Source organism: Leptonychotes weddellii, chromosome X, assembly GCF_054177405.1.
Source record: "Leptonychotes weddellii isolate Sample4059 chromosome X, ASM5417740v2, whole genome shotgun sequence".
Taxonomy (NCBI): Eukaryota; Metazoa; Chordata; class Mammalia; order Carnivora; family Phocidae; genus Leptonychotes; species Leptonychotes weddellii.
In genome coordinates this window covers 97,528,012-97,543,488 of record NC_138385.1, presented here as the reverse complement: position 1 = coordinate 97,543,488, position 15,477 = coordinate 97,528,012, and the positions used below count along the sequence as shown (strand labels likewise).

Here is a 15,477-nt window from a genome sequence, read left to right as displayed (position 1 = left end):
CATTCTCTTTCAAGCAGTTTCTGGTAACTTCGAGGCCTTCCTGTCCCGGTATCAAATACCTCCCCCTCCCCCGAGAACTGTGCGCATCTAATGGTGCTGGGAGGGGGGGGCAGATTTTTAAAAACAGCATGAGATACAGTTTACCTATACAATTCCCCTGTGTTAAGCGTGCAGTTCGATGGCTCTGAGTTGTGTAACCATCACCACAGTGTAACTTTAAAACCTTCCCATCGCTCCAGAAAGGAGCCCTTGTACCCGTTAGCAGTCACCACCCACTCTCCCTTTCCTCCAGCCTCTGACAAACAGGAATCCATGTTCTGTCTCTGTGCATTTGCTAATTCTGGAAATGTAATATAAGTGGAATCAGACAATAGTTGGTCTCTTACGTCTGGCTTCTTTTACTCAGCATAATGTTTTTGAGATTCATCCATGTTGTAATATGTATCAACATCTCATTCCACTTTATTGCTGAATAGTATTCCACTGTCTGAATAGAGCATGTCTAACAGCAGTTTTTCAATCGAGATTCCAGAACCCTCTCCATTCCTTAAAGGATCTATGAGAACAAATGTCTACGTGACTTCTCGTTCACGTTTTCTAACTGGACTGCACGCACGTGCGAACACACACAGCTGGTGCCTGACAGCCATATGTCAAAAGAAGAAATGCGTACTTCAAGATGTAGAAATCCAAAATCGGATTTCATGTTAATTAACCTGAAGCCACAATGTGGGTCTTAAAAGTTTTATTAAATTAACGGTAAGTGCTGGACTTTGTAACTCAGTGCGTGTCCTACGTTGTACCTCACGGCTGCTCTTTCTTGAGTTGTAGATTCTACACGATCATTTCTGACCAATTCCTGAAAAAGTAGGCAATGCAACTATTTGGGAAGAGTAACACTAAGGAATCACGAAAAACCGTAGCAATACTTGAAGCCTGTTGTGTTTATCTGACCCGCCACCATCCCCTTCTCTCCACATTTTAAGTAACTTGAAGTCATCTGAGTTTTAGCTAACTGAACCGACAGGTCCTAAGGCAGGTGTAGACTTTGGGAATGGGGAGGGTGGGCGTTCTCCCCACTTCTGGGCCCCCCATATCTCACTCCAACCGAGCACCTAGCAGTTCTGGGAGACCAGTGTTCCTTGTGAGCAAGGAAACCGGAAACCAGACCCAACAGACCTACCTGATGGGATCGAGTACACAGTTATCCGATCCTCATGTCCTGGGCTTGGATTTTTCCTTCTCAAAGACAATGATGTTCAAACAGAGCGCTGCAAAGCAGTGGGGCCGGGAAGCCATTGGGGGACACTCCCGGTCCTCTTGGAGCCAAGGCTCCTTGAGCGCCCCAGCCCCGTTCTTAGTGCCGTGGAGGAGGACACACGTGACACCCACCACCACCCCCCGCCACTGGTTCCGACATTGGAAATCTCGGAGTTACCCCAAAGCTTTTATGTCATTGCACACTGCTCCCTTTGAGAAGAAGAGGTGAGGGCAAGGAAAGGGGAAAGAGGGAGAAGACAGAGGCCAAAGATGGGGTGGAATGGAGAGGAGGAGAGGAAAACAAAAGATGATTAAAAAAATCGTCAAGGGCCAATTCCACCCACGCCCCTGCGAACAAATTAATGCATCAAACAAAACATAAAATAGCACCACAGTGAAAGAGCCATTACAAATAATATTAAAGATAACAGTCGACTTGCTATTAGAATTCAGCCCGAGGCTGTATTTACCTGGACTGCTCAAGGGGCTAGCCCTGTCCCCCAGGGTTGGCACGGGATGGTACTGCTGGTTCTTTGAGCCTGGGTACATCCAGTGGTACCTGCCAATTTCCATTTCAGCTCTGCTGTTCACTGCCAATTTCAGGTGGCAAAGAGTCAGTGTCTCTATCTCCAGCAAAGATTCTATATCAGCATTTATTCTTTTACCATATAGTTAAAGGAAACGAGGAGTTTAAAAAACACGTGACTGAAACCACAACCTTTCCGCACCGGCTGATGACCGAGGCAGGATGAATGGAGAACGCTGCAGTCCCCTCCGTTCTTGACGTTGACGAAACTCACCCAAATCGCCTTTTCCTTCCTGACTGTCACCGTGATGTCCCCCCACCCCGCCCCTCAGAACGCTCACTTTGGGCCGACACTATTTACAGTGGAAGTCCGGCTTCTCCCAAGACTGCTGTTCTTTCTGGGCATTTCCCTTTCGGACCAACAGAGCGCCACATTCACTGTGGCCACACGAACAAGAGTGACTACAGGCTTACCCTCCGTGATGGTACCCAGCTGCGGCCTTGAAAATCTGGCCAGTGACCCCCATGGCCTGCTGAATCTCGGATAAAACTCCTGTCCTCCCACTGACATCTGCAGTATTCTCTGTCAGCTCTTCTTAAGCTCAGTACTTCGGAGTCTAGAATGTTCTGGATTAAATCCTGTTCCAATGACCTCCCGGTGTTTTAGAGAGAAAGGGCTGCCGGTCTTGGGCTCCAACCACTGCTTCCTCACACACATGGTGACGAGAGGCCTCCTGGGGACTCGGGTCCCTAGCTGACAGCAGGACTCTCTTTCCCACTTCTTAAGGGACCGGTGGGAAAGATCCTCATCTAGCAGTGTGCCTGACCCAGAGACGGCTGCTGGGAACGGAGCGCAGCCACAATCTTAAAATCCCTAAGAGCTCAAAAGGTCAACTACGGCCAGTTTGTGCCTGCGAATCACACAGAACCGCACAAGGGGTTAGGCCCTGTGGGGCGGCCACAAGTATTGCAGGAGAAAAGGTGGTTCTGACGTTGGTGTGGGCCGTGACTCCATCAGCAGATCAGGTCAGCATGCTCCACGGGGCGCCCGGGACCGCCGAGGGGGAGGCTTGAGCCAACAGCCACGCCGCGGGGCGACAGGGTGAACGCGTGACCAGGGCCGCGGAGAAGCTCACAGAGCCTCCACGGAACCCCGCCGGCAGCGCGCACGGTCCCCGAAAACTCCCGAGGTCCTCCCCCACTGGCGAGTGGAGACTTTTCTAGGTGGTGTTTCAGAGGAAGCCTTTACGGCGTCAAGGGGAAGCAAAACTGCCTCTTAAAAGACGTGTAAAAACGTTTAAAGATGCTTAGAAGGGGAGAAAAGGGGGCTAGGGCAAGATCGGACCTCGATAGTGCAAGGTCACGGTGTCGGCCACAGCCATCCTGTGCGCTCGGTGCTCTCAGCGTTCTAGCTTTCCAGATGGAGAGAGCAAGGGCAAGGAGAAGGGAGGCCGCCTGCCCACGACATCAGGCAGCCAGGGGAGGACGAGCCTGGGTACGAACCTGGGCCACGTGACTCCAGAGGGCAGGCCTCCGAAACCACCAGACCGGCCCAGTGCGGCCCGCGCACCCACTCCAAGTTTCTCGTCCTTTGCGGAGGCAGTGGTTCGCCCGACAAGAGCTTTGCTGAGGTCAGTGGGGAGGTGAGCTGTACCTCTGTGCCTCAAGAAAGGTCTCAGGTCCCAAGCTCTTGAGGTTACTTCGGGGTTCTGGAAAGGACTTAACTCTCAACTTTCCCTGGATTTAGATTTTTGCTTCACTGCTCAGGAGATGCTCTCTCAGATGTGGGTTGTGCTACGTTGTCTGAGAGCCAAGACACCCAGTGGGGCTGGTGGAAAGAACCAGAAGCAGGGTTAAGTGGCGGTGAGCCCTCCACATCAACCTCCGGCAAGAGCACTGCAAGGAGCTCGAGCACTGTTGATCTGGAAATTTCTCATCGTCCTCTAAAAAAACATCTCTCTCTCCACGCCCAAAGCACAGCAGGTGCCCCATAAATGTCTGCTGGAAGAATATCTGGCTGAAGGCAAGGTAGCACCCTGGGACCCTGTGGACCAAGAAACGAACCTCCAGGTCCCCCACCACACTGACCTCACCCAAGCCAGGCCGTGCAATTCCCTGCATCTCTGCCCAGGATACATCCATTCTCTGTTCTCATCTCCTCATGCATGGGGAAGTCTACAGACAGGCAATCAGGCACAGGCTGCTAGGCAAGGACAATAAAAAACCATGGACTGGCCAAAGCTCCTGTATTTTCTGACCAAAACATGGCAGCCATGCCAGACATGCTTAGTTCAGCGTAAAAATACTCCTACTCCAGCAGATGTGGAGATGGGGTCAGCAAGTGGATGGCTATTTTCCAATACTTCCGGGAAGGCCTCTTTACAACAGTAAATCTTTAGACATGAAAGAAAAGAAAACCATGTCCATTGTCTATTTTGGAGCCAAATCTCGGAGACATGAAATATGAAACTAATGCCAAAATTTCAAAGAGCACAGCGGTATCATTTTTGTTTAAAAGGACAGGGTCCCAACATTTAGGAGGGAGCCACAGGATTGCAAGGAGAAGCCTCAGCGTGAATGGTCTAATTAAAACACTGCCACGATGCTGGGCAACTGGCAAAAAAAAAAATGGGAAAAATGGACACACACAGCCAGGAAAGTCCTGGCGGAGGCCCTACCGAGGCAAAAACTGCAAATGTTCCCCTTAGGGAGCGGAAGCCAGGGATGGGCAGCAGACCGCCCTATATTCTGGAAGCAGCACAAAAGTCACAACCGTGGGTGGTCCTCACCAAAGGTGGGTATGAAACAAACAACGGGGAATTGAGGAAAGGAAAACAAAGCAATGCCTTGTACCTTTTCGGTCCAGTTACTTAGACAGTGTGATGTCCTCCTGTGACAAGGCTATGGAGTAACTGAACTGCAGACCGGAGGCAACTAAGTGACAAAGACTGAGCTTCCTTCGAAAGACCATACTCCCTAGGCAAGGTCTCTGAAAGCTGGGTCTATCGTCCTTCATTTTGAGGTATTATTTCAAATATTAAGGGAAAGCTCTAACAACACCAGGCAGAGGTCAGCAAGCGACGGCCACCCATTCTTGTCAATAAAGTTGTATCGGCACTTGGCCACATTTATTGGTTTATATACTAGCCACGGCTGTTTCATGCTACAGCTGTAGATTTGAGTAGCTACAACAGAGACTGCGTGGCCTACAAAGCCTAAAATATTTACTCTCTGGCCCTTCATGGATGAAGCGGGCTGACCCTGGCTACCGAACGTGCCTAGTAAGGCTTGGATACAGAAAGAAGTCAACGCAATTAATCAAATCAGCCTCCAAAAGAGAAAGCTAGTTTATTTTCTCTTTTTACACGTGTCTGGAAGAGACAGGTCCCCGGGCTGGCTGAGGAGGAAAGTTCTCCCCTCTGCTACTGTCGTCCTGCTATTTAATCTGCCACCGAGATGGCAAAATTATGCCTAAAACCAAGATCCTGCTATATACATAATGGTCCCTAAGATGAGTTAAGCGCCCCTGTACTCCTCTCCCATGTGCTGGGAGGATAGAGGATGGACGATGTTTCAAAGGAGAGGATTATTAAATGAACGAATGAACAACCAGGTACACTCGTGCAGCTGAGACTGGAGCCTCCCTTTCTTACAAGCGAGTGTGTGTCGCCGTGCTCCTCCGTCCCACAGCCACCCCTATTCTGGGCCGGCCATTCTCACAGGGCTGTACATTTGGTCCCAAGGAGGAAAAAAGCAAGAGAGTGTCGCTGGAACAATCCAATTCATCACCAAGTCCCAGTGAGGGGAAATTTACTTCGTGGGGATGCTAACTGCCTATTTCACACGTTCTCAGATACAACAAGGCTCCCAAGTCATGTCATTAAGATGACTTACTCTAAATCGACTCGTAGTTTCAAGTCACAGAAAAATGCGATTTGTAACATGACAATCTGAACTCGAGGTTTCCACCCAATTTCACGGAAGGCAATTCTGAATTTCCAGAAATGGGTCGGAATTCTTTGTCTAATGAAACAGCCAGGCCAAGTCTTGAAAAATACACTAATGGAAACAATATAAAAGTAGGAGATGCACTAAATGGCTCATTGAGATCTCCACCCTTAACTTTCTAAAAAAATGAAATAAAACAAGGTAAAAGCAAGCTGTATTATACCTACCACATACGTCCAGCACCATCTGGTCCGCCATGCCTTTCCCTACAGCCTATTCCCCAGACACCCTCTCTTCAGAGGGTGGCAGACTCTTAGAGGGAAAAACTGCATCTAAAACTTTCTCTGTACCATATTCACATAATCAAGTTAGAAATTGTCAATAAAAATCTCAAAATCAAATCATTTCCACATCACCAGGAAGAGTGTAACATGTTAAATGTGTCCCTCAGGCTTTTTAGCTCACAGGCCATATATTCTACAAGAGTTTTCTTCCTAAAAAAAAAAAAAATCAGATGGGGCCCAAAGTACACGCACTTAAATTAAAACAAACAAAACCAAACCTAAACATGTAAGACATTATATTTGATCCAAAAATTTAAATGAATGTGTTAATTTTTTACACAGGTCAACAATCTGAATTCATTTCTTATGGTGCTTACGTCCTAGAATTTATTTCCAATTTACTACATTTTTCTTCCTATGTGGTTTGATGCCTGAACTCTCAAAATTATTTCAGCAGTAATTCTAGGCACTTAACTAGCTCGGCAATAATTGTTTCAGTAGATTCCAATTTCCTACATGTAATAAAAATAATTAGCATCACAGATTTTTTTCACACAATACAGCGATTGATTCAATTGTTTTTGCACCCCTTAACTGAGCACTCCCAGCACTTCCAGATGCACTGGTTTTCACAAATGAATTGACATCAAGTAATACTCCACAGAAATAAGTAGAAACCTAGCTCTCCATCTCTTGATTAGTGAGGCCCATGATCCTTTGACTCTGTCTTATTCATTCCTTCCACTTATTCCATTTCAGTGAATCTGTTTACTCAATCCTTACACTTCGATTCAATTTAATGCTTCTAATGTAAAAACCGTTATTTGTAATAACTTGGCATTTCTTACAGTCATCTGAGAAGACCAGCTTGCTTTCCTTAAACATTTCTGGGTATCTACTCAATACTTCTGGGGAATTTTGATCATCTAGTAGTGTTCTGGGGCAAAAGCCATGAGGCAGTTTCAAACACACACACATGCACATATACATATGTATTTTCTTTTAGGATCTGGATTATTTTTGTTTAAATTAGGAACAGAGTCCTCCTGATTTAAAGAAATAGCTCTCTTTGTCCTGCCGAAGGAAGTGAGGCCAACTAAAAAAGTTGAAGTCAATTTATAAAGCTAAGTTTAATTTCTATTCTTAATATTAATCCAAATAATTCCCCAAGGTAGTAATTATCCAAAGCTAGAATTCCCACTGGGCAATAATACCCCCAAATTAAGAGGTAGGTATGGCCCCAGCACCAAGTACTAAAAACCAATGGGAAAGGGGGAACAGAGGGGCAAAAAATAGACGTGTGTGAAAAACTGTGGGAAGTGACAAAATGTATAGGATTAAATTTCGGAAATTAAATCCCTTGCTGAAAGGCTTAAAAGAAAAACACACACACAAAAAACAGATCCACCAACTCGAGAATTATATCATGCCTTCTCCAATGATGTCAAAATTTCAAACGTACACTTCAAGGAAATCAACCCTTATCTTATAAATTTCAAATGAAATCGGAAGGAATACTGGAGTGACAAGCAGGCAGAAACATCTGTGACTGTCACTGCATGCCTGTGTGTGTGTGTGTGTGTGTGTGTGTGTGTGCGCGCGCGCGCACCCGTGTGTGTCTAGACTGACAATGACTTGGGTGCAGCCGGCCCGTGAACTTGTTCGGCTACACGAAGATTAGCAGATAAGTCATCCTCCAAATCAGCACTGGCGACGGGTCCCTTAGTGACCACAGCCCCCGGGGCGGTAGCGGACACACACGCCCGGGCCCGGATGCTGACTCACGCCTGAACCCTACACTTGACAACAGCTTGCATTCACCTGGCATGTTTGAATTACCTCAACAGCTAGTGTCTATCAATGTTGGCAATTTTTAAAGTTCCTCCAGGCATCGTCTCTTGCTTCTAATTTTGTCTCTGAAACCATGGCTAACTCACTAACGAGTTTTTGCCTACAGATGGTTAATAGATGTAGCACAGCTTGTGGATTCGGTGTTAAAGAGGATTTAGTTGATGTAAAATCATAGCAGTCCATAAGACTAAACGAGGATGAGATAGAGAGCTGGGCAGTATAAGGATTTTATACTGGCTTTATGCCCCTCACTTGCTTTTGGAGAGGGAAGAAAAAAAAAAAAAGGTATGTTTTCTGCAGAGACCAAGATGGTTTTATTAATGGTTTATCAATGGTTACTTTGGTTTATTAATATGGTATTTGCCAGAATACCATTAACATGTTTGCTATTAATATGGTATTAAAGTGGGCACTAAATGAAATCATCTGTTTTGGGAAAACATTGCGGTGAACTGTGAGAGGCGTCCCCCCAACAACGCTATTACATGATTACGCCCCACAAACTTCATCTCTAATCATCGCAGAAATCAATCTTTACTTTTATCTCCATTCCTCAGCTTCATAAATACTCCCCAGAGCTTCTCTTATTGCTATTTGGTCACTCATATAAAATTAAAAATATAGGGGTGCCTGGGTGGCTCAGTCGTTAAGCGTCTGCCTTCGGCTCAGGTCATAATCCCAGGGTCCTGGGATCGAGCCCCGCATCGGGCTCCCTGCTCTGCGGGAAGCCTGCTTCTCCCTCTCCCACTCCCCCTGCTTGTGTTCCCTCTCTCGCTGTGTCTCTCTCTGTCAAATAAATAAATAAAATCTTTAAAAAAAAATAAAATTAAAATAAAATTAAAAATATATACATACAAGAAAAGGCAAGGTTTCTGTTTTGCTTTGCTGGGGTGGGGGGTGGCGAGGTAGGTTTCATGCGGGGATTGAATTAAACTGCCAATTTTAAAATTAAAATACTTAAGGCCACCGAAATACACACTTCAAAATGGTTAAAATGGCAAATTTGTTACGCAGATTTTATCAGACTTTGACATTTAATTAACTGGAAAAATGAAACTGCACTGCTTAGGATACAATCTTATTAAAGTACTGTGTACAGAAGAAATTCCGTATAAAAACAAGCAGCTTCTACCCAAGCGGGCTGTTAGGCTCAAATACATGAAATTGCCATGTTTGTAGGTGTAAGATGGTTGACTACTTCAGCAATTTCCGACAGTTCAACCAACATCTTCCTAAGTAAAACGGAGTTGTAGACTATGTTCCTGCGCCTTTAGGATAGTCTGTAACTTTGGGCGAGGGAGACAGGTGAGCGGCGTCTCCCACTGTAATTTAACAGTGGCTGAGCGGATTCTACGGGCTATCGCACTCAAGACCGGTTTTTATCTAGGAAAAGACAGATGAATTTTAGCTTCTACTTTCGGTCATTTTCTTACTGCAAAACACATATTTCTCTAAAAAGGCCATTCCCTATGTCAACATTGTGGTAAGATTCCCCTTTAGGGACAGGACCTTTACCAATTCTCCTCCTCCAAATCTCCAAGTCATAAATGGCAGGGGACCCTCCACCCCTCTCCATCAGCACCAGGGTGACAGAGCTAACGTCCCCTCTCTGAAGCTCCCACTGTAAATGGTTATTACATGTCACAGTCAGGGCCTGATACATGGAAAGACTACTATCGTTTTCAATGAGAGAACTAACTAGAAAACGTCCAACATCACTACGGCATTAGCGGAACCAAAGCATATTTAGTTTGCGGCCCCCTCCAGATCCTCCCCAGCATTAGCAGAAAACAATGCATTCCATGCCCCTGGAGTATAACATGCAGAACGTGGGGACCTAAGTCATGACTCATTATATTAACGAGGAAAAAAAAAAAAAAAGACCGTTTCCCCAATTCCGCTACCCAAGGTGACAAACTGCGGACATCCTGGGAAATCCCACATTTGGTGGGAAGATTTGGAACAGGAATGGGCTGAAGAAAGGCTGCTCTATTAATTTAACATCAGCCTACAGGCAAAAACCACCCTGAAAGCAAGACCATGCCAGAGGGATTGTTTCAGAGCTATTTTACGAGACACACAAAACCGGGCTCCCCCTTTGAAAGCACCCCCCAGTGAAAAGCTTGAAACAGGCTATTGTCAGAGTGCCGGGTACCTTTTCTCTCTTGGCTTTGTTCAGTATTTTCCTCGGCTGCAGTTTCCATGGCTGGCTTCATACCATCCACCAAAAATGCTTTTCCCCGCTCCCCCAACACACACTTTTCCCCTCCTCTTCCTTTTCTTTTGGACTCCCCTCCGTCTCTTATTTACACCGCGTGATTGAGAGGTTCTGTTCTTCACTACAGTAGATTGCAGTCCCTTCCAAGATGCAAAAGGCTCGTCAGCGTCAGTTTCCCCTCTGCCTACTGGTCCAAAAAGACAGCTGCCAAGGAGCCGGCGGCCACACGTCAGCGAGGATCCCAGTTAGAACACGGCCATCCTGTGCCCCGTCCCACTGCGGCTCCCGGGGGACAGCCGCGCCCCCACCCGCCGGCCCCCGCGCCGCTCGCTCCTGGCCAACTGCACCCACTGAATGCTAATCAGCTCTCCCAGGGAAGAACAGACTTGTGACATCAGAGGACGGGATATGGAAGAGAAGGGGGAGAGAGAGACAGAGCCCCCTCCCACCACGTGACTCAGCTGGTCGGGATGTCAGTTCTCTCCGCTGAACGCTGGGCTTCCACCCCTGCAAACTCCTTCCTTCCCGGAGGGACCCCTTCATGGGGCATCACAGGCTGACTGAAGTTCATTTACCTGACCCTGGCAGAATATAGGCAGAGGACCAGCCCATGGCCTCTGTTTTATTCACTTTCTTTAGTATTTGACTTTCACGCAATCTCTAGTAGCTGGCTACATTTAAAATATATATAATATATATATATATTAGATATGTATCATAAGATATATATTAGAGGAGGAAAAAAATACCTAAGAGGGAAGAAAACGCAGAGCACGGATTTAACAATAGCTATATAAAATTTGGCATTAGAATTATAACCCATTCCCTGTCTACAACTAACACATGCGACAGAAAGAGAAACCCTTGAGCTCAAGCCCAATTCATAAAAAGGTATCCCTCCATATTTAAAAGTAAGCATAACATGCGACAAGTGTATCTAGCTGACATTTTGGTGACTTCTTGGAGTGAAAATGAAAATAGAATGGTTTTTCTTACTGGACATGATTATTTCTATATAGAGCTTTTATTCATTAGAACCTCTCCCTCAAAGTCAAAAGGGTGTTTTCAAGAGCAGTCTAAATGTTCAGCATAAAGGCTATTATTGTACCGATAATGACTGACTGCTGGTTTCACGAGCCTTCATGCATATCCAGATACTATGGGACCACAGTTCTCAACCCATCCAAGCATAGAAAAGCCTTTATCTTGGTCATGAGCTGTATGTTTCCAAGCATCACTGGTTTCTGTACCATGATTTAAGCATTTGGTTGACCCACTTACCTTCACTGTCTCTATTAAAGATATTTATAGAAACTCAAGTCAACTACAGGGATGAATACTGAAAACCACAGGGTGAAGGGTTCTCTGACAGGTAACAGCCTTCCAGTTGGTTGGGTTGAGCACCCACCTCAGAAGCAAACATTAAGACAAGTTAGAGACCACCCTCTCCTAAAAAATCTCTTCCAAAAAATCTCTGACGCTTTGTTGCTCAACACTTCCAAAAAAAAAAAAAAAATGTGCAAGATCCTGAATCAAAATCCTCCAACAACCTGATCTTTTAATGCCTCAGTTGAGATAATCCCCCAAACCTTCTACATTCAATACCTCTGGCTCCTGGTAAGCCAGAAAAGATTTTGAAAACTCGTTTAGCCTGTTCCAACATTTATCTTCTGATTTTACTTCTCATTTTTCCCTTGAGCCATCCTCCTAGGAGTCCACACCCACAATCAACTATTCCTTTAACTGATGGCCCTGGCCAATTTTCCTGTCTCCTGGCGAGATCAGTGAGGAGCATGGCAGCTTAAAACTTCAGACAGTTAGAAAGAGATTCATTTGTGATCTAACTACGTCCATGGGAAAACCTGATGATGTGTCCAGAACAAAATTTTTAAAAAATTCAATCCAGCACCAAAAGGGACAATCATGACTAGCTATGCTATTGGTTTTGTTTTAAAAGTGTCTAGCAAAACCACTCAGTTATACACCTGGCAGAACAGAATACTTTTTTGGCTTTTACTTAATATTATTGTTAGATGTTGTTAAAGTGGGAAGGCAGAATACAGAAGAGGTTCTACATTTAACATGGAAGACTTTTTCAATTTAAGGACAACTCTGGTTCTGTATCACAGTCTTAGAAATCAAAACCATTGGACAAAATATTCACAAATTCTCCGGGTGATACCTTGATCTACGTTCCCCTTGAAGAACTCTGTGCAAATGAACAAGTCACCATTTCTGCCTTGTTCATAACGTCACCATGTTCTTTTCATGAGGCTGATAACATAGGACAATTCTTAAAGTTACCTTTACCAACAGCCTCAAAATCTCACTGATGTTTATGAAAAACCATCTGAGTTGGAAAAAGGATGATAGAAAAATTGTTAACAGCAAGAAAGAAGAGTATACATTTATTTTTTATTTTTTATTTTTTATTTATTTATTTTTTATTTGAGAGAGAATGAGATAGAGAGAGCATGAGAGAGGGGAGGGTCAGAGGGAGAAGCAGACTCCCTGCTGAGCAAGGAGCCCGATGCGGGACTCGATCCTGGGACTCCAAGATCATGACCTGAGCCGAAGGCAGTCGCTTAACCAACTGAGCCACCCAGGCGCCCGAAGAGTATACATTTATAACATTTCTGGGGTATGCCTCCATGTTTGACCAGAACAATCAGATACGTATAATGAGCAGGATGGGAGATGGCTCATAAAGGTGAAAAATATTCTTTGAGCCCCCGGAGTTAAGTCAGTCCGACTGAAGGGAAGAATACTTCTGAAAGCCAAAACAGGAATAGCAAACACACAAAATGGGCAATATTAGATCAAACCACACAAAATTGCTAACATTGACTAAGAAGAGTAGTTTCACAGGGTTCACCATTTGCACGTCTTCTGTAGAATTCCAGCCAGTTCCATAAGCATGCATGGAATCACCTTCCAAGTGCTAACATCTACAAGAAGCACAAGACTTCACAAGAGACGGTGCCCGTCTCCGAGTCACCCATAGACTGATGGGCCCCAGAGAACCCTCCTAAACCAGGGCGACCCTACCGGCTGCAAGCCCTCTAGTATCACAACAAAGAAGGTGAGAGGAGAGAAAGAGAATGTGGGGACAGCTCAGAGCTGAGCTGAGCTGGCTACTGCTGTATGGTTGGGAACCGCCAGGTAGGAGAGGGTAGGGAAGGGTGGAGAAGGACAAGAGTAGGAAAGGACAGGGCAGAGCAGGGTGGATAAGAGCAGGGAAGGGTAGAGAACGGAAAGGTAGAACAGGGAAGGGAGAGAGCATCCCTGGCAACATCAGAAAGCACACAGACAGGAAAACGGTACTGTCAGGGTGTTGGGGAGGCGATTTTTCCGACAGAGGGTCCAGAGCACAGGGTGTGTGTGTGTTGGGGGTGGGGAGTGGGGGAGGGAAAGGAAGGCAGGTGGCCGGGGCCGTAGGCTGGGAATCAGGTAGGGTGAACACCTTGCTGATCCCAGAGGCAGGGGAGCGGGGGAGGGAAGGCACTAGAACGGATCTGATCTGTGCTTTACAAAGGTCATCATGTTGGTCATGAGGCTGGCAAACAAGCCACTCTGAGGGCTGAGCTCTGGCCCGGGCAGTGGGGGGGATCCCCAGTGACCTCCCACTGGACACGTGCACCTGGGGGTGGAAAAAGAGGAGGACACGGAAGGCAGTCTGGGGTTTCCAGCGTGGATGGGTGAGGACATGGTCACGGTCCCCCCCCCCCCCCAACAGACGGTCCTCCACAAGTATATTTTAAATGAATGGTGAACCAATGACTGGGGAGAGACACAGACTAAAAACACACAGATTAGAATTTAAGGAACACGGTCTCTTAAATATAAAGGGAAAGGGAAACCGTGAAAGGGAGGGTCAAAGAGGGTAAGGAGGAAAAATGAGAGAAGCAGAGGAACGAGGCCGAAGTGGAAGGAGAGAAGTAGAAGAGGGTCCACGAAGGGTATAGAGTGTCAGATGTCATCCAATACTGTAGAAGGGGCAAAGAGGATGAGGACCAACAAGCAGAAAGTATCTTTACCACCAGTCACTGGAACTTCCAGAAGAGTCTGGGTCTAGTGATGGCAGGGGAGGAGCAAGGCACCTGGGGCTTCTCCACCATCCTTGCTCTCCGAATAGGATGCTCCAGGGGCCCGGGGGACACTGTCGTCTCATACCTGGGGCTCAGGCCTGTGCCTACCCGTCTTGGTCCGGCTTCCAACTAGTCGAGAGAATTTTCATTTTTCTCCTACGCTCTAGTCCATGACCATCTTCCCGGGTTTATTGTTACGAACAGTTCTGGCCGGCAGTTCCACCACGTGCGCACTCGGGTGTGGGGTCCCCACACCAGCAAGCAGCTCTCCCACACCAGCGGGACGTCCTACACTTCAATTCTGACACTCGCTACCCAGGGGCAGCATCGGGTCCCACATGTTAAGGGCTCGGTCCGGAGAGACTGCCCCACCCCCGCCATCCGCCCCCCGAAAATTCAGATGCCAATTCCAAGTCTGGTTGTCACCTGTGCTTCCCACTGACCAGCTATAGATCAGAGGCTCCAACGACCCGCTTCCTTCTTGGATTCATTTAATTTGCTAGAGCAGCTTCTGGAACTTAGAGGGACATTTTACCTACTAGATTATGGGTTTATTATAAACAATACAAAAGGACACGAATCAAAAGCTAAATGAAGAGATGCACAGGACAAGGTATGGGGAAAGGCGGGAAGCTTCCAAGCCCTCTCCCAGCACGGGACTGTCCCCAAATCTCCATGTGTTCACTGAACCCTGTCCTTTTGGGGTTTTATGGAAGCTTCATGACAGAGGCACAATTGATTAAATCACTGGCCAGAGGTGGGGGGGGGGGCAGTGGGATGGGGACTGAAAGTTCAAGTTGGCTTTATGGTAGCAAACCCCCAACCTTAGCTTGGAGAAGTCAGTCACCTCATTAACACAAAAAAAGACACCTGTGTGGCTCTCCATTACAGGAAATTCCAAGGGCTTCAGGAGCTCTGTGCCAGAAGTGAAGACCAAATATATATTTCTTATAATAAATCACAATTTCACAGGCTTCTATAAATTTGCCTTATGTTTCTCATATGCCTGTGATCCAAATAATTGATGGAAGTGTTGAACATAACAAGACCATGGTGAGAGATTCTTGTGTAGGCCACTATGGACATCATCCTCGTCAGCTGACTGGTTTGTTTGTTCATTCATTCGTTCATTCATTCATCCATTCAACCAAGGTTCATTAAGCACCTACCACATGCCAGAAATTGAGTCACTACTCTATGTTACATGGCTGTGATTGTTCAGTCAACTGGGAATTCATCAAGAATGGGATGAACACATGAGCATGCACAATAATCTACATACATATCCTTATCAAGGTCACG

At 46.2% G+C, this 15,477-nt stretch overlaps 1 protein-coding gene across 7 annotated transcripts in view; it reads right to left on the bottom strand.

The window, feature by feature from the left end:
* Window positions 1-15,477, bottom strand: part of GPM6B (glycoprotein M6B) — a 146,455-nt gene that overhangs the window by 32,126 nt on the left and 98,852 nt on the right. Inside the window, exons 1-2 of one of the 7 annotated variants that reach the window (XM_081809161.1) lie at window positions 10,025-10,696; window positions 1,731-1,850 (exon numbers count right to left, since the gene is read on the bottom strand). The exons of 2 other annotated variants lie outside the window; for them this stretch is intronic. In XM_081809161.1, the coding sequence (XP_081665287.1) occupies window positions 1,731-1,850; window positions 10,025-10,085 (181 nt within the window). In that variant the 5' untranslated portion in view covers window positions 10,086-10,696. Of the gene's footprint in view, window positions 1-1,730; window positions 1,851-10,024; window positions 10,697-15,477 lie in introns of those variants that run through there. 4 more of the 7 variants (XM_081809164.1, XM_081809163.1, XM_081809165.1 and 1 more) reach the window with 4 other exon arrangements.